Source organism: Aquarana catesbeiana, linkage group LG01 (assembly GCF_042186555.1).
Source record: "Aquarana catesbeiana isolate 2022-GZ linkage group LG01, ASM4218655v1, whole genome shotgun sequence".
Lineage (NCBI taxonomy): Eukaryota > Metazoa > Chordata > Amphibia > Anura > Ranidae > Aquarana > Aquarana catesbeiana.
Window position 1 is genome coordinate 319,754,195 of NC_133324.1, and position 23,100 is coordinate 319,777,294.

At 38.9% G+C, this 23,100-nt stretch overlaps 1 protein-coding gene across 3 annotated transcripts in view; it reads right to left on the reverse strand.

Moving 5' to 3' along the window:
- LHX5 (LIM homeobox 5) overlaps nt 1–23,100 on the reverse strand; it is a 54,092-nt gene that overhangs the window by 3,576 nt on the left and 27,416 nt on the right. For all 3 annotated transcript variants that reach the window (XM_073630292.1, XM_073630285.1, XM_073630278.1), the window contains 2 exons: nt 12,559–12,836; nt 4,158–4,323 (listed from right to left, as the gene is read on the reverse strand). In XM_073630292.1, the coding sequence (XP_073486393.1) occupies nt 4,158–4,323; nt 12,559–12,836 (444 nt within the window). The remainder of the gene's footprint in view (nt 1–4,157; nt 4,324–12,558; nt 12,837–23,100) is intronic.

A 23,100-nucleotide genomic window follows, 5' to 3' on the forward strand; every position in this document is an offset into this window, starting at 1 on the left:
AACTTGTAACAGATCACAAAGACATGGGAAGGGGGGGGTGATGTATGGAGGAGAGAAGAAAATAAGAGATTCGGGGGAGGCAGCAGAGTTGTAGAAAAGACTTAAGGAGAAATATATACTAGAAGCAGAAGTGGGAAACACTTAAAATGGAAATTCAAAATTGATTGAGGGGGAAAATCAAAAGGGGGGTAAAAAAGAAAAAAAAAAAAGAAAAAGGAGGAAAAAAAATATTATAATATATATTACCAGGGGATAATTTATTTTATGTATAAAATTTACAAAAAATTAAATTAAAACAATGTGCATTGCTGGTTATACCAAACAATGGTCTTAATAAAAATATATTTCACACCCAGCACACATATACATACTATAACTAATTTTATTCATATACATATACATATATATATATATGTGTGTGTGTGTGCACACACACACACACAGTATATATAAAGCGCAAGGCTGTATAGTAGGGTCATAAGCTATGAAATATATGCACTACATTTGCATAATAGTGTACCAATAATGGAGGGGCAACCGCAAAAAAATTCCAGCCCTCCCGAAAAAGTTTTAAGCAACAGAGGGCTTACTTAAACTGTTGCCTCTACTCCTGCCCATCTTTAAATCCAACAGCCTGGCTGGTTATTATCTTAATGTCTTGAAATGGCTAGTTTTAGATGAATTGAATTTAATGTGTAGGGGTGCCATAAATCCTTTTCTCAGTACTGAATGGTAAAGGCAAACCACAGTCACCTCAATTCTGCTTATCATATAATACCTGATGTGTGATAGTGATGCACTCAACCTGAACTTAGATAAAATGAAGTATAGTTGAGAGAAAAGAAGTGCATGGGTGTTTAAAAAATTAATTGGCTGTAGAAATTTATAGAAAATCTCAGGTCAATAATTATGGATTTTAAAATGTTTCCCTTGTAGAAAAGTAACTAGTTATGTGCTGTATATCTGCCTATAAAAAAAAAAAATTAAAAAAAATGGGGGGATAAAAAGGTGTAAGAGGTTCTACAAGGTAAAGGTCATTAAAAAGATAGATCTTTTACTAGGTTTTAAAAGAATAAAGCTTTTAGTAAATATTTTGTAGATTAGGGAAAAATACTGAGAATGTAAAAACAGGTTTTTACCAAACATGGATAGACCAAGAAAAATATAATGTTGGCAGTAATGACACAGATCACGCTATCATTACAGAGGATTTAAAGAAGCTGCGTTAATGATAAGTGTCAGGACGTTTTGTCAACTGTCGTGCTCCATCTAGAACCCCTCTAGTGTACACTATAACTTTATTAGCATGACTTGTCCATAACGTCTTGAATAAAAGGATAAAGGCAGAAGACAGACTGGGAGAGAAGGCCTTTGTTATACCTTTCTGTCTGCTCATAATACAAGTGACAGCGAAAGCTTACAGATGCGACGAGGGAGAAAGGAGAGGCGATGTAAATATGAGCAAGAAGTTAGCAAGGAAAGATGGGAAGGAAAGGCTTGATATCATTCACCACTGCATTTTACTGCTCTTGGAATATTATAATGTGTGGGTTTCGGGGCACATGACACAAATAGTAATTGCAGTTGGTAAATTGTGAATCAGAGGAAAGAGAAAACAAACAGAGAAAGGCAGGGTACCCTGCTCTCTCCAATCACCCTCCATATGTTCCAAGAATGTGAAGGTAATTGGAACAACTGTTGTCTGAATAAGGTACAAAGAAAGCAGCTGTGCTATTGTCCCTCTACAACACTACTGAGAGAGAGAGCGAGAGAGACAGAAAGAGAGGGAAGTAAAGGAGGGGGTGCTGAAAAGAGGGGAGAACTGGAAGATGAGGAGTAAGCAGTGGGGTGAACCAGGAATGGGCAGGTCTCCTCCATAACAGGCATTACGTTTTACTTGCCATGCTGTGAAAAGTTTAGAGGAACGAGCAAGGAGACCTTTAAAGTGGTGATGTGAAGTAAGAGGAGGCGGTGGTGATGGTGGTGGTTAGAGGATTGAGAGGGAAAAGGAGATTAAAGAGACCTCAGGAAGAAACCTTGTGAAAATCCTTCTCTCGGAGGCTTTGCAATCATTTAATCTTTGAAAATGAGGTTTCTGGGTAGGGCAAAGGTATTTTAGGGATAAAGAAAACTAAAATCCTCTACTATCCCTTAAATAGGCACTGAAAGGGGTCAACTTGAGAAATGTCATGCATCACACAGAAAAATGTACTTGCATTTTTGACCCCTTTAGCGAAGGCGATATTACAAGTTTGCTTAGCTTCAAACTGCATAGATAGCTCATAAATACTCATTCACCAATATAAACCATACAAAACAGGCATCTAATTAAATGTATATTTACCAAAATTTTTTAGGAAGTGATTAATTAAATGTGTGCCTTCCACCAAATTAAAGAGATATATGTAAAAGTGGTCAACTGCAAGTTATAGGAGCAGCCCATCCTTGCAACAAATGTCTACCAGTCATGAGTTTGATTCCCAATTAGAATAATTGTTCCTGATTAAAAGAAATCTTGCTACATCTTTACCTGTGAATTACAAAGATTTTCCAGCATGCAGGGTGTACTCTGAATGCAATAAAGTGCTATGGCTCATTTACCTTTGCAAATTATGTTCAATAATGAGATGTCCCTGCCTTTCAGAGCTGATCATTCACTATTTTGAGGTCTGAAATCCATCTGATATGCAAAAATAGCACCCAGAGTGTTTTAAAAACTGGATGGGCTGTGATTCCACATTATCTCTGGTGGAGTTTCAGATGATCTCAGAGATTACATCTATTAGTTTAATGAAAAGTGGGACGATTATAGCAAAGGGCTTGTCTTTATATATTTACATTAAGTGATCAATTATTCCATAGGGGGTTGCGGTTTTGGATAAAACCCCACTAACAGAATTATATGAATCCATTTATTTGCTTTAAAATATAATACAGTAAATGGGTATCTTAAATGCTATTTCATTACAAAATGCATCTATAAGGCTTTAAAGATCCAGTGCAAGAAACATAAGTACTACTAGCAAGCAGACTTGAGCTGCCCAGATATAAAATCGTCATTCTGCATAATACAAAAGCTCTAGTTGTTCCCCTTTGTAAAAAACACTTGAACATTGATTGCAGTACCAATGTGGTATCACAGGTGTATGTAACCTTTTCACATAACTCTTGTTGTTGAAGATGGATCTCTACCAGCTGATCACTGGTTCAGAAGAGAAGATGAAAAGTTTGTTATCAAAAATGGTTGTATTACTCCATGCAGAGTAGAAGAACAGACATATTATCTTAGTACTGTCTTAGGGTGAAATGAAAAGCATGCACCCTGATGTCTGCATAAAGAAAGGATTTCTATGTCCTGGTGTTTGTCTATTAAGTGGAGCCAAGACATAGGTGTACTGATTAGGGTCCCATCATAATATAGGTGAAAGTCTTAGTGCCCTTGGTACTCTCCAGGGAAATTATAGCATTCTCATCTTGCCTTGCACTCCAGCAGACTTCCAACATTATGAACCCCAATCACATAATCTATAAACGCAGATGCAAGTGGAGATAGGGCTTGATACTGGGGAGGGACTTTAGGGGGCAAAAATCTAAATACAACCTTTGGTGGCATTAGGTAAAGTAATGTGCATAGTTTTGATGTCTGCATTTAAATAACATTAAAGAGGCAGATCTGTTAAAGATGGGAATTTTGTATATTAGAAAGATGTAAGCCTGTGCAAATATCTACAATAAATAAGATACAGGTGCTTTGATGCCTGCCTATTGTAAACAATATTGTGAATGTTTGGATTTGTGATTTCTGTGTCCATTATTAATTTTTCTCTTTGAAAAAATAAAAGAGCAGACACTTTTATGCTTACCATTTAGAAAAAATGACTCATTTCCCTTTTACAACATGCATTACAATTTATTATAAAAAATGGGGAGAAGAGCCAAATAAGATTTAGCAAAAATACAAATCAACTACACACAAAGTGACATAGTCAGACTGTTTTGGGTAAATAAGCCATGGTCCATTGTAAGAACTTGCATTATAAAATTAGGTTTTCACCAATAAGGATCAACAACGAAACTGCACTTCATTTCACCAATGGTATCCCAATCAGCTGAGAATCTTCTGTCTAAAGGTATATCACACTCAGACTGTAGGTTACCTCCATAGTAGCTGTAAGGGCCAGATGCAAGAATGTCTGACTCGTCCAGCCTTCCTCCTAATGGGCGCATTCGTCTTGGGCTCCTGAAGAACGCATGCCTTCGTGCACCTAAAGCGCTCAGCTGTTTCATTCTTCTCTCCTTGGATCTCCTGTTTTGGAACCAAACCTATAACAAAATATTAGAAACAGACCTTTAAAGAAATGTCTCTACATTGAGTTGTAATTAATAAGGTAGAGAAATAAATCTATATAATCTTAAACCAAAAACCTTGCACCCAGGGATAGCTGCATTTGCATTTGTATTGCAGAGGGGCTAGGCTAGTAATAAGTGAACCAATCTTTTGGTTTCCACATCTGGCCGATTCACAGTCAGCAGATGTCTGTGGCAAATTCTAGGCAATATGCAAGAAGATCTGCAGGTTTTCTTCTTGCCAACTTCTTATAAAAATTCAGGGCTAAACTTCATGAAATTCATTAAATGTTTTTACGAACAGCTGGCAAAAGTACCCGAGTGACTCTTGATAACATGAACCAATCAAAATCGACTGCATTGCAAAGTATAGTATCCACCAGTCCTAACAGGAGAAAGCAGATAGCTTTAAAGGTACAGTAGTTGATATTGGAGTAGACCGCATTGGCAAAATGCTGTACAGCCCACTTTCAGATCAAAGTGGGTGCAGGAACTGCTAGTGCTGTCTTGAATTGATACTTGGATCTCTGTTTGAATATAATTATAAATCTTTGGCAGGTAAACAGTTTGCATATATGCATTTCAATATATTTTTTTAGCTGTGTGCTTGGAGTTCACCTTTAAACACAAATAACCTCAGTAACTTTCAGCCACAGGCTAAGTGAATCTTCTAAAGATTATTGAACTTGAAGCACAGCACTCTGAGAGTTGCCCTTTTCCCAATTCCCAAAGCACAGCAAATGAAGAATTCTATGCTGCAATTGCAATGTTAATTTTTGAAATATATGACCAAGCTTTGTTCACAAAATGTAGCCTTTGTACAATTCTAGAAAACATGGCAGAAGATCTGCAGGTTTTCTTCTTGCCGACTTATTAAAAAATTCAAGGCCGAACATCATGGTGTTAGGGTTCATTGGCCTCCTAAATTTCACCAGGACAGGGGATACCAACTTACATATCTCATTTCCCTACCTCCTCCTTCAAAAACCATGCTCGTGCTCAACACCGCCAAGCTAAAGGCCTTCATGTTAAATCATCTGCCAGATACAGGTTATTAAAATGTCAAAAGGATTACATGTTCACAGGTTTCTTGCAGATACAAGCCCACTTGTCTAGTATGCCGGGTTGGTATCTTTAGTGGGAAAACAAGTTAATTATGAAAAACTGTCAGATAGGATTCAGAGGGTCACGAAAAGAGGCTGCATGAGCTTCTCTCTTTAGCATTGATTATAATAGATCCTCTATAATGGGACAGAAACCAAAATTAGGACACTGAAAACGTCAGAGCGACAGCAAAACAACAAGTGACACTGGCAATGTTACAGGAACTGATGGTGTATGTCTGTAATATATTGGAATTGATGTCTGGCCTGACATGGTAATTGATCACCTGTAGTAGCAAGAAAGTGGGGTGCACCTAAGCAGAGCTTGCAAGTACACAAGCGGTTTGAGGTAGGTGTTTTGTAGTCACAATATACTTCCTGCTCCAGTATGACAACAATGCTTCTGTATAGATGCAGTACCATGAATGGGAATTGTCATTCATGGTCAGGAAAAGTGTTACTGGTAAGATCACAAGGTGAAAATATAGTAAAATAGCCACCTCATCTAAGAATTGTTAAACTGCAATATGTTAAATTTTTGTACTTGGGTTTAGATACACATGCTATTCAAATCATCCTGAACTGGTCAACAATTAGCCAAATTTGAACATTTAATTATTCAGGATACAGAATGGGGCCATTTGTTACTGGTGTAAATATGGTCAGGGGATGCACTGGGCACCTTTGCTGCCATTGAGTTATATGCTTGGTCTCCAGTGTTCTCCTGTTCCTTTAAGGGGGATTGGGCTAACTCCAGGCCCACTTGCCCCTCATCTATGCATTAGAATGCATGTGCTCCCACTGTGGAGACGCTTATAAATTCAGTAGCGTTTAGGACTGCAAGCATACACAGGGTGCTGTGAAGAGGCCTTGCAGCTTACGCTTGCATTTACAAATGCATGCCAACTAAAACCCTGTTTTTAACACAGACTGTTGGACAGGTTAATTCAGTTTATCAGCAGACTGATTGGTGAGTTGAGCTATGGAATGTTGTCTGGTTTTGTCTTCTATGGGGAGCACATACCCGCTCTGTCATGTCAACTTAGACCATGAAGCTAAAAACCATGCGCATCCTGCAGCAATCGATCAATGTAAATTAATATCTAAGGGAACCCCCTAGAACCTTTTTTGTAAAATGCATCACTTGCTGCATTGTTTCTACACAGCCCTACTGTAACATTTAAAATACAATTTTAATTAAAGACATTTTTAGCCACTTAGGTGAATGTACAGAAGTAAAATAATATAATATTCTATATATGTAGAAATTAAAAGCTTTAAAGTATTTGCATCTCCCACAGGTCTGCAGAACCTTACTGCATAAAGGCACTGCTCCACTGACCAGCAGTAAGGGGGCACTGCTCCACTGACCAGAAGTAAGGGGGCACTGTACTAACCAGAAGCAAGGGAGCACTGCTCCTTTGACCAGCAGTAAGGGGGCACTGCCCCAATTACCAGCAACAAGGGGGGCTCTTCTCCACTGATCAGCAGTAAGTGGACAATTCTTCACTGACTGTCAGAAAGGTGGCACACAGCAATGACTAGAACTAAGGAGACACAAACCGCTAAAAAGCAGTAAGGGGGGAACTTCTCCACTGACCAGCAATGAGGCAGCAAACAGAACGGACCAGTAGTAGGGGGGACACACATAACAATGACCAGCAGTGTCAACCAGCAGAGGGGTTGCACACAGTGCCAACCAGCAGTAAGGGGGCATACACGGCTGAGCAGCAATAAAGAGGGAAAAAAAAAATTTAGCAAGCTGTAAGGAGACACACACCATCGACTTGCACTATAAAGAGTGGTCAGTAAAATAAAGCTCGGCCTGTAAAACAAAACCATGTATATTTACTTGTCCAGCTGCCTGTACCTCTGATCTTGTTGTCAGTCATTGCCAAAGATTCCTGCATTGAAAAGACTGGTGATTGAGATTCCTGATTCCCCCCTGCAACTGTGTGGTTCCTTCTGCTGATGCCTATATCACTACTGTGTCCCTTAGGGATGTAGTACTGGTGGGAGGAAACACAGATTGCAGGCATCTGGCACACCAAGTGTTGGGTGAAGAAAATTCTTAAGGCAGTATGAAAGATTGGCAGTAGGTAAGTATTTATGGTTTTCTTTTACAGGTTAACCTTTGTGATATTTTTTTGGGAAGTGACAGGGCCACTTTAAAAGGAATGCATAACACTTACCACCTACACTTAATGGGGAAGACACACACACACACATCACTGACCACCAATATGTACAGTTACACACATTACTCACCGCCAACAGGTGCCATTTTCTCCTGACAACTTTACTAGCCGTGCCGTGCATTACATAGTCCTGACCCCTGCACTCTAATTGCTGCACTGTATATTTTACACAGTCCTGACTGCTGCACTCTACATAATTCTGACTGCTGTGCTGTATACTTGATATTTCGGTCTTGACCACTCTGTTCATTGTCTCAACAGCTGCTGGTTTTATTTTAGTCTTTTAAAGGTAGACAAAAAAAGTGTTAGCTTTCTGTGAGCAGAAAAACACGGGTAACATGTTTTTTTTAGATTCTCTGAACTGGTGGTTTATGGGTGTCTGGGACACTGTCACTTGTGCGCACAGTAATTAAAGACACACTGCCAGAAGGACTGTGGCATGCGCCTGCAGTGCATACAGTGAATAGGCACAGGTTCTGTTTAATCACCCCCCTTTAAGCTACCCTTGCTGTTAGGTTCAACCTGGCCATGCCCACCATGTGCCCCTTTGTGCCTGAGTCTTTCACAATTACAGCAACACCTTTGTATGCAATATATGCTCTTTACCATCTGCTTTTACCATGTTTTATTAAATGCATATTGGCACTGCCAGATTGAAATTACTTAAAATGAGATAATAGAAAATGAGGAATCAAAACAAAGGTGACCTAACAGACCCTTATTTTTTCCCCAGGCTAGAAAATATGAAACATAATTGGTCACTATGAGAAAAATTTCTTACCTAGTTTTTTTCATCGCTTTTTTTTTTTTAATAAATAGCCACCTTATAAATGTATTATAGTTTTCAACTATCATCAGTTTAGTGGTATGCACAAGGAATGGCCATGTCTTTGGTCTTGACCTAACAAGGTACATCTTTTGGATCGTCTACAATTTTCCTGGTTACCAAAGGATGTAAATTCTGCTATATATTCCTCAACAGAGTAATGCGGAAAGCATAATCTATATAAAGGCATCTATTTAATGAATAGAGTAATTTCCACAAATGGAGATACATTTCTTTCAAGACAGATTCAACTCAACAGTGCAGTCTGAAATCTCAGCACAGAGCACTGTGGGTTAATTTATTAAAATTGGAGTGCACAAAATCTGGTCCCGCTCTGTAAATAAACGAATCAGCTTCTAAATTCAGCTAGTTCAATTAAAGTGATTGTAAAGGAAAAAAAAAAAACAAAACAAAAAACAAACAAACATCTCTATACTTACCTGTTCTGTGCCATGGAATGGCACAGAGGGGCTTGCACTCCTGACCCCTCCTCTGTCCTGTCCCCCCCAGGAAGGGGGGCACATGTGCATGCTTGCTCCTGAGCCCTGCTGCTGTGTCCATTGACACAGACAGAGGGACTCTGCCCCACTCCCCCATCACTGACTTTGATTGACAGCAGCAGGAGGCAATGGCTCCCGATGCCCCAGCAAAGCCAGTGAGACACGGAAGTGAGGAGAGAGAAGAGCTGCAGACGTGCACAGTGCTGGCTCGAATTACGGCTCAGGTAAGTAAAGGGGGGTGAGGGGCCAAACCGATGCCCAAACAATTTTTACTGTAATGCATTAAAAGGCCAAGTTCACCTTTTTTTTTATCTAAATCCCAGCTCCCCTCTGTACCAATATAACATTAATATACTTATCTTGCAAAAATAAAACAGCTTTCCATTAATTCTACACAGACTTACCTCACCCTTCATAGCTGCTTAAACATGCTGTTCGATTACGTTTGCCTTACTTCCTGGAGTTTGGATCATGACACAGGAAGAGGTTGACCAGCTGAGGGTAGACGATGCAGGGTGTGTGCAGAGATCAGCCGGTCAACTCCTTCCTGTGTCATGACCTAAAGTCTGTACAGGAAGTAAGGCAGCAGTAATTGAGCAGTGTGTTTAAACAGCTATGAAAAGAGTGAGGTAAGCCTGTGTAGAATTAACGGAAAGCTGTTTTATTTTGCTAAATAAGTACATAAATGCTATGTTGGTACGTAGGGGAGCTGGAATCTAGAAAAAAATATGAACTTAGCCTTTAGGGAAAAAAAATATTTAGGCTTTTAGGCTTTAGACAAAAAAAACAACAATCTGGAAGCAGATTTGTTTCTATGCAGAGCTGCACCAAATTTTGGATTGGTTTCTATGCAGAGCTGCATCCGATTTTGCATTCTCCAGTTTTAGTAAGTCCACCTCTGTATGTGTAATACTGACTAAAGCCAATGCTACTGTCTAATACAAATTATTGATTTCAAAGGCCTTACCAGTGCTAAAAGTTTATAAAGTATTTTTAACTTCTATAAAGTATAAACTGAATATAGCAACTCCATGTAAAACTATTTTTTCAGCTATGAATGTGCACCATATTATGTCTGTCTACATCTCCATTAGTGAGGGTTTCCAGTACTGACTTGTCTCCCTGTTCTTACCCACATAAAGAAGCTGTTACTTTGACAGCTAGATTTGCCAGTTATTTGTTTAGTACACAGCTCAGCTAATCCATCCTCACACCATCAGTTGGCTTTGTAATGGTTGCATTGCTTGGGCAGAACTTCAAATTGTGGTAGGAATATCTTGCCAGTGAAGAGATATCAGCATGTAATTTATTTGTCAGCAGCCACCCAAAATAAAATAAAATTTCCCTTAAGGGGTTATATGAATTTTGACTGTAATTTAAGATCAACTAAGTCTACTTAGTACAACTAAGATACAGAAAGTGTGGGTCTGGAAAGCTTACAGATTACATAGTTTGCACTATGGTGTGGAGGGGGAGGTAATTACAAATCTTGAAATGGTTTCAGACTTGTGAAACTGTGATGGCATTTTAAAATGTACGGTCTGCAGCTCATCTCTTGACTTGGGTTGTGGCATGGCATCCCACCCCTAAGATGAGGGATTACTGAGAACTTTGGAGGAATTCTTACCGGGATAAGCTGCAAGAGCAGGAACATGAAAACCATCAAACATGAAAACCACTTTATCAAAAGCATCATATCCTGTACAAGCCCCTCTAAAGGGCTTATAGGATCCGGATTACAACTCTTTCAGGGGGATGAATGGGGACCCCCGCCTGAGAGACAAGGGAAGGACCTCACTCTTTTGCTGATGAAATGAGGATTAAAAAACACCAATCTTTTTCAAACTGAATAATAGGCAAAGACTTACAGAAAAAAAAAAAGGTATTGAGCTTGGAAAAAAGGCTACAGAAAAAGTGAAAGGACCACAAAAAACAAAACAAAAAAAACACATGTAACTATAAAAGAAGGAGATCAAGCCTTGCCACTAAATACAGATGTACACCTGACTTAAAAATCTAGACAAGAGAAAAAAAGATCACGGTTTATGTTGCGTATGTACATTTATGCTGTGTTCTATGCATTTAAGCTTCCATTGTTTCAAAAAAGTAAAAAAAATAAAATTATATAATATATGTATTATATATATATATTTATATATATATATATATATATATATGTGTGTGTGTATGTCATTACAGTTAAAATGTACATCTGACACAGGTTTTCCAAACATTGCACAAAAGTGCTCATTTGTAAGTTTGCACATAAGTGGCATAGCATGTTACGATTCAATATGGCCAATATTTCAGTCACCTAACTTATCTGGAAGTGTGTGTGCCCAGAACCACCTAATTTGATCATCAGGCCAAATAAAGTAATTCGTTAAAACAATGCCATGTTGCTGGACTCAATGCTGCATGTCTGTACAAGAAATGTAAAACTGTGTTAATTGTACTTGCATATGTGCACACTCATGTAACAAGGCTTAAGGCAAAAAGATTCTGCAATTACAAACTGCCCCAAAAAACATGGAATTTAAAGCAGTAAAAGTTTTGGCATAGATTAAATTTAACGTAACTCTTGAAATGCACCCATCTTGTATTAAAAGCCAAAGTAGTCATTTTGTGGGCTGAATCAGAGAAATTATGACCACTGTTACATTCCTCAGATATGCCTCTGTAGTATCTTACACTGGTTAGATTTTGATTACAGCATCTTTAAGCCTAGTACACACGGGCCCAAGGCCGAGTGGCATCGACCGGTTCAATAGAAAATGGCTGACTTTATGTGTACTGGAGCCGGACTGTAGTGTGTACTAGGCTTTAGAGTCAGGTAAGAATATCTCATATTTAAGCTTCCTTGCAGGACAATCTAGGTATTCGTTCTGTGCATTTTGACAAACTCTTAAACTTTAAACTAACCAGAAGGCTCCCTCGTTTTTTTTTCTTTAATCAGTTTTACTCTGAATCATACACTCTAAAGAAACTCATAGGTATAGCCGTATCTACAGACATGCACCCCCCAGTCTCAATCTCCTAAAGAAAATGTCATGCTTCACATTTATAAAATTAATGAACATTCACTTTGCTAAGTCAACAGCCTTTACTGCTTTAACAAATCAACCTAATAAATTCCATATACTTCCTAAATAACTTATAAGTAAAACTTGAGCTTTGGCTTCCTCACATTATAAGTGAGTACTTGAATGGCAAACGGAACCCTTTCATAAGACTATCTGCAATTCAAAATACTTCACTATAAAATCTTATGGCTGAACGTTACAAGCGTCTCTTGTGAAAAGGCATCTAGTAACTGAAAGTGGAATGCAAGAGTCTGACAGTCCATTAGTATTTCATAGTTGACATATACAAGGGAAAAGCTGCAGGTGACATGCCTATAAGTATAAGGCGATTTGGGAAATGAACACCTAATGCTTTTAAAACAAGAAAGATTAGTCATTAAAATATTGCTAGTCTTGAACATATACTAACACAAAAAATATAATTCTATTGTACTAATGTAAATAGGTAGAAAATAATGTAAAAAAAGTGGAAATTGTCATAAAGAATAGTCGTGATCTTACCTGAATCACCCTCATATTAAGTCCTGTTTCTTGGGCTAATTGCTCACGAATGTGCCTTGTGGGTTTGGGTGTAGCTGCAAAAGCTGCCTTTAGGGTCTCTAGTTGCTTTGCTTTTATGGTGGTCCTTGGTCCTCTTCTTTTGGTACCAGAGTTCTGCTCCTCATTTTCATTATTGGTTGTCTCTTTATCTGAAGATGTAGAGTGATCTGTCTCTTTGTTTTCATCTTGTATGGGGTCTTGAAGGTCTGGAGACAAACTTCTGTCTGTACAAGAAGAAACTAAAAGAAACAAACAAAGCAAAATGTTTTAAGACTTGCATGTATTGAAATAATCCAATTTGCACATAAATACAGATATGCATGTGTAGCACAGTCCACAAACTTCAATATTTGTTATTTTTACAATGAAAAAAAAAGTGCTTTCCCTAAGTGTGAGATAAGGGCTAAAGTACAATGATCTACAGGAAACCATTGCAGTCAGACATCAGTCAGGAAGAATATTCTCTTCGTTGAATAAGCCATTAAATCTTTCACTGGACAGTGTGTATGCTGTGTGCCTGCTCTTCTTGACTGGCTATTGTGGCTGTCATTTAAGAGTTGGGGATAGTTGCATAAGACAGACACATACCAGTGACATAATAAATGCCTTGTACCACTTCAGAGATGAAATTGCTGTGTTAATATCACCTTCGCTTTCTGATTAACATATGAATTTTACAAAAAGGTCAGATGTTCAAATATCCTTAAAATGTTTGGGAGGAGGAAGGGTAACATGAGATACCTGAAAATTAATTATGGCACATAGAATTTAAAAAAGCAGATTTCACGCAAAAAACAGTAGGTCAGATTAAAAAAATACATGGGGAATGACTAAAATTTTATGAAACTCATTAGGATCATAAATTAACCAAACTTAATAAATGGATAAATTACTTTATATATTTCCATGCTTAGATGATTAGATGATTAAATTCATATTCTAAGAATGTGCACCAATTCTTCACATTTAGATACATGGATAAAAGATAATTTCCAGGGTTCTGATAAGGCTATAGGCCACATCAGAACCCTTCACAACTGCTATTTATAAGGATTCACAGCAAATTCATTCCAAAATAGTACTTCAACTGTACATAACAAAATTCACTGCACATTAACTGGTGTAAACATTCAGCAATGTCTTAGGCTGGCCATACATTATACAATTTTCCTTTGAAAATACCAAAACTCATGGGTCAAGTCCTGGGAAAAAAAGGTGAGAACTCACCCAAGATCCCCCCCCCACCTCAAAAATACAAAAAAGTGTGTGTATGTATATGTGTGTATATATAGTTGTTAAAAAAGGAGTATGATAGATCCATATATATATATATATATATATATATATATATATATATATATACACACACACACACACACACACACACACATACACACACAATGGGGATTTCTAAAACAAGTTGCAATGACTGGGGGCCCCTTCTGCACTATGTCTCTATGCAGGCGCCGATATGTGGGGCTCCCATCAGAGAGCAGGTGTCCCAATCAGAGTGTCCCTCATCAGATTGTCACCCATCAGAGTGTCACCCATCAGAGTGTCACCCATCAGAGTGTGCCCAGTGTTCCCCCATCAGAGTTCCCCATCTGACATCAGAGTGTCCCCATCTGAGTTGTGAGCCATCACAAAGTAGAAACGTGTACCTGGATAAAGTCTTGCAGGCAGAGGTAAGGGGAGGGAGCTTGACGAAGGAGCGTGCTGTAGGGGGGCAGGAGCTGGGCGGAGGAACTTGCTGAAGAGGTCGAGGAGCACAGGGGATGTCTTTGGTTGTTAGGACAATGGCAATTCTAGCAGCAAATGACAGTATTACAGCGGGGATCTAGCGCTGCAGATTGGTGGGCGCGGCCCTGTATAGTATAGTGGCCGCTGGAGGACAAGGACTGAGGTAGGGGAGGACGGGCGCGCCGGGAGGATGACCCCCCAATATGTGGCACACAGGGTGGACCACCCCCCGTTGGCATGGACATCCTTCCCTTCGCGCATACCCACACTGACTGCCTGCCACAGCTCACATACTAGGGGTCAGTCATGCAGGACATGGCTTCTAACAGGAATGGCGTTCCTGCTGTGTAAAAAAATCAGGAACATCATTCCCATACGTTCCCGCAGAACTTGAGCCCTGCCAAAACCATATATTATGTAGGAACACCTGAACACTTTCAATGCACAGTATATGCAATCAGGCAGGTCTTTGCACTACATAGTTGAAGGTGAGCTGGACATTTTACTTAAAGAGGAGTTCCACCCAGGGGGGCCGTCAAAAAAAAAAATGAAAAGTCAGCAGCTACAAATACTGCAGCTGCTGACTTTTAATTGGGCACTCACCTGTCCCTGGGTCCAGCGATGCGGGGGATCGAAGCCCCGCTCGTCCCCCCCCTCCGCTCGTCGGCGCCGGCATTTCAACTGTGGGCGCCGGGCTGTGGCTTCACAGCCTGGCACCCACTGCGCATGCGTGAGCGGCGCCGCGCGCCGTGATTGGCCGCTCAATCACCTGGGATCTGTAATGGGTCCCAGATGATTGACAGGAGGGAGGGTGCAGAGCGGAGCCCTTCCTGTGCCTGGGGGGGGAAGTGATGTCACCAGCCCAGGCTAAGGAACAGGCAGACTACGAGGGACCACCTAGCAACAGGCATTTAGAGGTAAGTGAAAAAAAAAAAATATCCAAATGTTTTTTGGTTTTTTTTTTTTAGAATTTTTCCAGGTATTTTTGTTTTTTGGGTGGAACCCCACTTTAATTTTACTTAATTTCCCATTTTTTAAATGCACTGTTTCCACTATCAATGATATTCAATTTGTGTAATACATGATTAAATGTAACCTTCATTTTACCATGTTTGGAAAACAGATTCAAAAATAATTGTGGTCACATTGTTTATCATTAGATTAATTAACCGGCACATTTTTGTTATAAATGTAAAAAACTGAAATGGCATGGTGTCCTTCCAGCTTATCACTGATCTCTCATCCCAGCAACATTCTTTCATGAGAGCGCAAAGGAGAGGGTCACATCTGCATACATGACACAGACAAACAATAGAACTAAAGGTTCCAGCATTCACACACATATACAAATCTCTCTCTAAAATCGCTTATATTTTTCCCATTTGTACACAACACATGGATATCATTCTCTCACTTTCCTTTAACTCTTTATTTCCCTGCTTAACTTCTGCTTTCTTTATTTTGTTCTGATATCCTTTGCATCCCATGTATTGTAATACCATACTTCACATATTGTACCTTCTATGATCAGACAGGCAGCCATAGTGCTCATCCCATCTTCCCTCTCTGACAACATATAAAGTATTCTGTTTTAACTCTCATTACTCTGTTTGAACTTAACTAGTTGTAGTGCCTGACCCCAAATTCATCCCACAAGTTAACATCAAAATGTCCCTTTATTTCTATTGTTATTTGTCACCCTTGATCCATCCTGCTCACATAGATAGCTGTTTCTCTAGCTGTTTACTCTGCATGATTCTTAGTCCCCGTGGACTTTGGTAACCGAGTTACCCATTGTGGATCCCTGTCCACTTTAACCATTAATCTAGGGGCTCAGTATAGGCGGAACCGCACCTTCAGTTCATATATAGCACTCCTCTTGCGCTGGGCATTTTTGAGGGTCTCTTACCCTTCATTCCCTTACTTAATTTAATGCCCATAATGACTGGCCAGTCGTCTCTACGTGTGCCTATACCCTCTTGCCTCTAAACTACTTTATCTAGCAGATGTACTACATATATCTGTGAACAGCACTATTCTTCCCTTTCTCTTCTATAACACTCCGATGGACAGTAACAACATAACATATAACCACCAATCAATACAGTTCGATTAAAGGGAGTAAAATAGGTACCCTTTGTCCCAAAAATGCCTTACCGATCAAGGGAGTCTGATAACTCAAATGTAAGCAAAAGGCTTACCTCAGCCGGCTGATTATCAGAAATTCCCGGATCGTCTCAAGCTCCTCGTTTTGTATACTCAGGGTCACCTGCAAATCCTCCTCCTAGGCAAAGCTCGCCACCTGACCTGGACATTTTATAGATAGGCAACTCCTATCCTCATATTGATTAGTGGTTCCAAATTAATAATAACTACTGCAGTAGGGAACAGACACAAAAGATACGCTCAGCATCTTTCCAAATAACTGTTCTGCTTCATTATGACGCGATTGAAGGTTTTTATACACATGATTACGTAGGTATCACATTAGAATTACAATTGTATGTTTATGGTAACAAGGGGCATAGGCAGGCTAATTCTAATCAGGACTCAAAAGAATGCAAACATGTACTGAAAACATTAGTGCCGTGTGCACAGTGAGGGCAGTGTGTAATACACACAAAATAGAATACAAGTATATACAGAACTTACAAATTTCCTTAACAGTCTTCCCAAACCAAATATATGGTTAAGGAAATTTATCTCTGGATATATATTAGAATTAGGGTGTGATATTGAAATTATCATTTGAGTATTAATTTCTAATATGAGTCTAACAATTTTATTAATAATATAGATATATTATAACTGGTTTAGACAACCTTTGGTTGGAAATTAAATCCAGGTTATTGGGGAAATTTGTAAAATGGGTTTCGTTTAGATTAAGATAACAAATTTGTAATTTTGTAATAAACCCTTATTAAGAGGAAAAAAAGATTAAGATGAAGTTGTTAATTAAAATACAGCTGCCATAATATTTATGGCATGGATGGGATATGGAAGAATTTTTTCTACAAAAAATGAAATCTAAAGGTCTGATAATAACTTGATGTGCGGTCCATGATATGAGAGTAATAATAAATACAATTTAAATATAACAGACCCATCACATCAAGTCCACGCACCCTGTTAGGATAGATAGCACCTGCAGCCAATTGTATAGTTTTTCATGTGGCTGAGAGCTTTCTGTTCTGTCATAAACACAAGGATTGTTGGTCCTTTGGTTTTTATTTATTTTTGAAATCCAAAGCAGAATGTGTGGATTGTGAAATGATGTGCCCCTTTTTCTTGTAAGTACAGTGGTATAAGCAGAAGAATACTTTGGATTTATGGACATCTCTGCATGACTGCAGGGTATTGTTATCATTTTTTATGTTATGACATCAGGAAAATAATGTCAAATGGAAACTAAGGATTTGTGTTATCTATCTAAAACTAACAACAGAGCAAGCAATGAGAATTTATAATATTGCCAGGAAAAAAGTTGTCTTTTTGAAACATGAAACTGAAGTTCTTACACAAACAGCATGCGCAGCAAATATACAGCTGACTAAATGTTTGTCTAATGAAAGGTTCAAAATATGAATTTGTTTTGTTTATGTACGAATCTAACAATGAAAAATGCGTACACTTGAATCCAGCCACCTTATTGCCTCTATTGAAGGAAGCTGGAGACAAAGAAAAACCACATGTGTTAAATTGATGACATAGGAATCAGCTGCTGTGAGCCCAGTGCAGGACACACTCCCTGAAGACCCAGATATGTATTTTTTTTTTTAGTTATTCCCGGTTTTATACTGAGTATGCAGTTTATCACCCAGAAGGATACTCTGTATTTAGAGTCATTGGATCCTTTTTCCCCATCTCAAGAAGCAGAGCTCCATGTTTTAGCAAGCCTGTGAGCTATAAAAAAAGAGTATATATTCATATAGTCGAGATATAGAGAGCTTTTGGTTCCATTTGAAGGGCCAGAAGTTTGTTTTTACTTTGGCAGGTAAAACAATCAAGCATGCTAAGTTAATTTGATTGGCTGTTTTCAGCCTTCCAGGTTCTTGCTGAGGTAGCCATACTAACTTTAAAACTCACACATGGAACCAGACCAGGTAACTAAGGATGCTGCATTACAGCCCTGGACACTTGCTGGGTCTGTGCAACTCACAGATTCCACCCTAGTTCTGGCCCAGTATAGCTGGGATTAATAATTCAATTTTAAGGACCCCAGAACGAGAAGCAAAGTGGTCCACAGGGGGCAACTTCTTATGAAACAGGACCTTGGAAAAGGTCATCATTTATGTCTGCCAGCCACTCTTTTCCCTCCAGCTTGACACATGGACTGTGTCATCAGTCACAAGCAGTTATAATTGCCTTAGTAAAGGAGCATTGGATAGAGTCAGGGTTCTCCACAATTGTTTTTATAACATACCACTTCTTGTTTTACCTGTTACCAAAAGGTGTTACCAAAAGCTGAACATCCCTTCCAGAGATTATAAAAAGATGTATCCAGATGCCCAAGTCAGGATCTTACGGGTATGCATTTTGCCTGTATGAATATGTTTTCTGGATATCCAGAGGCAAATTCTACTGCAAAGCCCACAGTAAAAAGTGTTATCAGAAGTAGTTTGTAAGTACAGAGTGCAGTATCTAGAGAGAGTAACAGAGGAAATCATTTTTATAGGAGAGTCCTTACTAGAAGTTTTGGGGTTTTTGTTTTTTACACCCCCTACTGTCTACAATGTAGCGGAAAAAGTATAGTAAGAAACTAGAAAACTTTTGCCTGAATGTTTTCTTATATCTTATCAAGCCCCTAAGGGAATGTTGGACTCTCTCCCTATGGGATTTTGTTTGGGAGTGTGTTACTCACTTGCTTATATTTCTGTTGCTGATCTTTTAAGGTTTTTGACAAACTAATTTATGTGTTTTCTCCCCAATTCCAGATCCTAAAAGTTTGGAAGGATCTAAAACTAAAGCCAGGTGACTTGTGGATGTTAAAAGACATTTATATATAAGGAAATGTTTGGTGACTCAATACAGCATCTATTTCATGTACAGTTGTGCAAAACTTGAAGGAAAATCACCTGGATCCACACCAGACACTGCAAAAATGGCTAAATTAAAGAAATCTGTGTTTGATTTGTTTCCCTCTTGCGATCACAGTCTAGGGTACTTTTTGATTCAATTACTTTAATTGTAAGGGATATATATATATCTATATCGAGAGAGAGAGAGAGAGAGAGAGAGAGAGAGAGAGAGAGAGAGAGAGAGAGAGAGAGAGAGATCTATATAAATAATGTGATTTGAAAAGTAGTTCAGCCATGTTGAAGTCATATTTTTCTTTTGTACGTCTTCCATTTTAGGTAGAATTGTCTGTGTTTACATATGCTGATAAGTCAGCATGCCAACAATTAAGCTAGAAGGCCATTCTGGCCACAGGAGTGTACAGCCAGTACTCTGTATGTCTTATCATTTGTTTTTCACAATGAAAAGTCATTTTGTAATGAAAAAGCTGCTCAGCTATTCTTTTTTCCACAATGGAGTTTTTCCCTCTTTTGCCAGGACTACCTCCACCAGTGGAGATTTCAGGGAAAGGTGATAGCAGGTATGGTTAGTGATCAAAATATTGATCAAAAGAGGAGACTCTTAAGGAAATTTGTAAATTCTGAATATTATTGTATTCTATTTTGTGTGTATTGCACACTGCCCTCACTGTGCACACAACACTAATAATGTTTTCATTCTTTCCAGTTCTGATTAGAATTAGCCTGCCTATGTTACACCACTTGTTACCATAAACATACAATCGTAATATTAATTTGATACCTACGTAATCATGTGTATAAAAACCTTCCATTGCGTCATAATAAAGCAGAACAGTTATTTAGAAAGATGGTGAACGTATCTTTTGTGTCTGTTCCCTACTGCAGTAGTTATTATGATTTGGAACTACTAATCAATTTGAGGATAGAAGTTGCCTATCTATAAAATGTCCAAGTCAAAAGTTAAAGCTAAAGGAAATTGAATAATTATGTATTGCCAGCTTTAAGTGTATCCTCTTGCTCCCAAAATCCACATACTTCTAAAACTTTGCAATGTTTTGTAGGGAAATGCTACAAACAGGTTTGAGACCCAAACAAGAGAATATTATCTGAACATAAATATACTGTTATAGAAAAATTATCAGACACAGTGAGGTTGAGTTACTAAAACTGGAGTGTGCAAAATCTGGCGCAGCTATGCATGGTAACCAATCACTTTCAACTTCAGCTTTTTCAATTAATGAGTGCACAATACTGGGATCAGGACAGCAGAGTACAGGTTCTGGGATGCTGCCTGGTATACAGCCATCCTGGGACAGCTTACTAAAAAACGTTACTGTCCCAGCAAATCCGGGACAGTTGCCAAATATGGTGTAATGCAAGATTATCATGGGGCCCCCCAATGCACTTGGGGCCCTTGGGCAGGGCCCATGCATTAAAATGGCCCTGGTAACTGCTACCATACAATGGTGCTTTGCAATGTTTACAGGTTAGCATCATTAGCAATTCAGACACAGTGGGGTTGAGTTACTAAAACTGGAGTGTGCAAAGCTATGCATGGTAGCCAATCACCTTTCAACTTCAGGTTGTTCAATTAAGCTTTGACAAAAAAAAAAAAAAAAAACACTTAAAACCTGGTTTATGCAAAAATCAAATCTACTAGGGTGAAAGCCATAAAAAATGGTCTCTGTACCATAATATACATAGAGCCAACATCTATTAAATGAAGACAAGTTAGTTCCCAATTCACACATGGCTTGATTGCAGAGGATTTCATTGGTTATCACAGACAAACTTAAAGAGGAAGAGTAATGTAGTCTTGTGACTGCATATTTTAAAAATATTTGTTGACAACTTTTACATTTTTTAAAGTTTGGTCCTCCATGTTTTTTTCACTATGAAGATTATTCCCTAGAATGAGTTCTGTATTTTATTCCCCTTCCCCCCTTCTTATAGGATACCTTATCAGTCACATAAGAAGTGCATTGTTATCAGTGGGTCATCTCAATAATAGACTTGTCAATAAGAGCAGTAAAGCATAATATACTATAGCACTGCAAACAATGAAGCAGTGAGTGTGAAGGTTATTAGTGATAATGACTTCTCCAGTTTACATATATAATTACAAACTACACATGAAGCAGAGATAGTTAAAAGATGAATACACATTGATAATGTTGTTTACATCAAATGTATTTATTTCACATAAGTAAGACAGGCCATAGACAGCTAGGACTTTGTCTGATTCTGCAAGAACAGGTTTTATTGTCAAAATTTGATTGAACAAGCTAAAGTTAGAAGCCAATTGGCTACAATGCACTACTACTCCAGTTTTAGTAAATCTCCCTCCATGGGTCCCTACATCTTAAAGCGGTTGTATAGTCTTTTTTTTACTTTTACCTACAGGTAAGCCTATAATAAGGCTTACCTGTAGGTAAAAAAAATATCTCCTAAACCTTTACGGCTTAGGAGATATTCCCCTTGCTATGCGCCTCTGACTGCAGCGGCGCATGCGCACAGGGGATTCTCGGCTGAAGCCCGGCGGCTGCCGGACCTTGCCGAGTAAGAAATCTCCCGCGCGCATGCGCGGGAGTGATGACATCGCGGCTCCAGCCACTCACAGCGCTGGAACCGCGATACCCGGAAGACACGCCGAGGCAACATGACAGCTCCCTCGGCGTGGACCAGGTAAGATACTGACGCCTCGTTCTAAGGTAAGTATTTCATAATGAGCTAGTATGCGGTGCATACTAGCTCATTATGCCTTTTGCTTTACAGGGTTAAAAAAAAAAAAAATTGCGGGTATACAACCGCTTTAACACACTTAAACAACAGTATTTTTACATTCTGGCACGTACTGACATACAATCCAAACTGAACTAAAACAATTCTTCACCCGCTTATATAAGGGCGGTAGTACCCTATTGGTAGTGCTCTCTAAATTAACAGGTGTCACTACTATGTACATTTAATAAACCTTGGGGATGACAATTATATTTTGGAATCAAATATGCTAATGAAGTGCTTGGTAAACAATGTAGATATATTGGGAGATACTCAAGGCCTCCACGTAACAGAACATGACATGACTGGACCAAGCAGGGGCATGATATAGAACATAGCACTCCTGTAACATGGCTCCTATGGTAATTCTGCTTGGTAGTTAACACTAAACCCACTGGAACCTTGCAACCTGGCATCATCATCTCTCTTGTAAACTGGTTACTCCAGTAGTGCATAGGGTCTTAACAAGGTGGGTTTGTGCAGGTCCATTTTGTACTTCTGTTTGGGAAAATAAACTTTAAAGTGTTGAGATGAAACATGTTTTATATATATATATATATATATATATATATATATATATATATATATATATATATATATATATATATATATACGCCCTGGGGTTTAGCCAAAAGACGGTTCTCTCGGCCAGAGAGCCTGTCAGTGGTAGGAGGTAGAAGGGACCAATCGCCTTTACCAGGGACCACAGAGAGTAACGGAAAGTACCGGAAACATATTCTCACCAAAGGGCATGGTGGAGAATTGGGAAACTTCAAGCGGTGATCAAGTCAGGGACCCAACCAGCAGAGGAGATGCTTGCAGAGCAGCCTTGTGTGTCAAGCCAGGGACCGAGCCAGTTAGCAGGGTGAAGCTTGAGGAGTATCTGGAGTGCCAAGCTAGGAACCCAGCAGAGAAGCGGGGGTGATGCTTGAGGGGATACCACCGC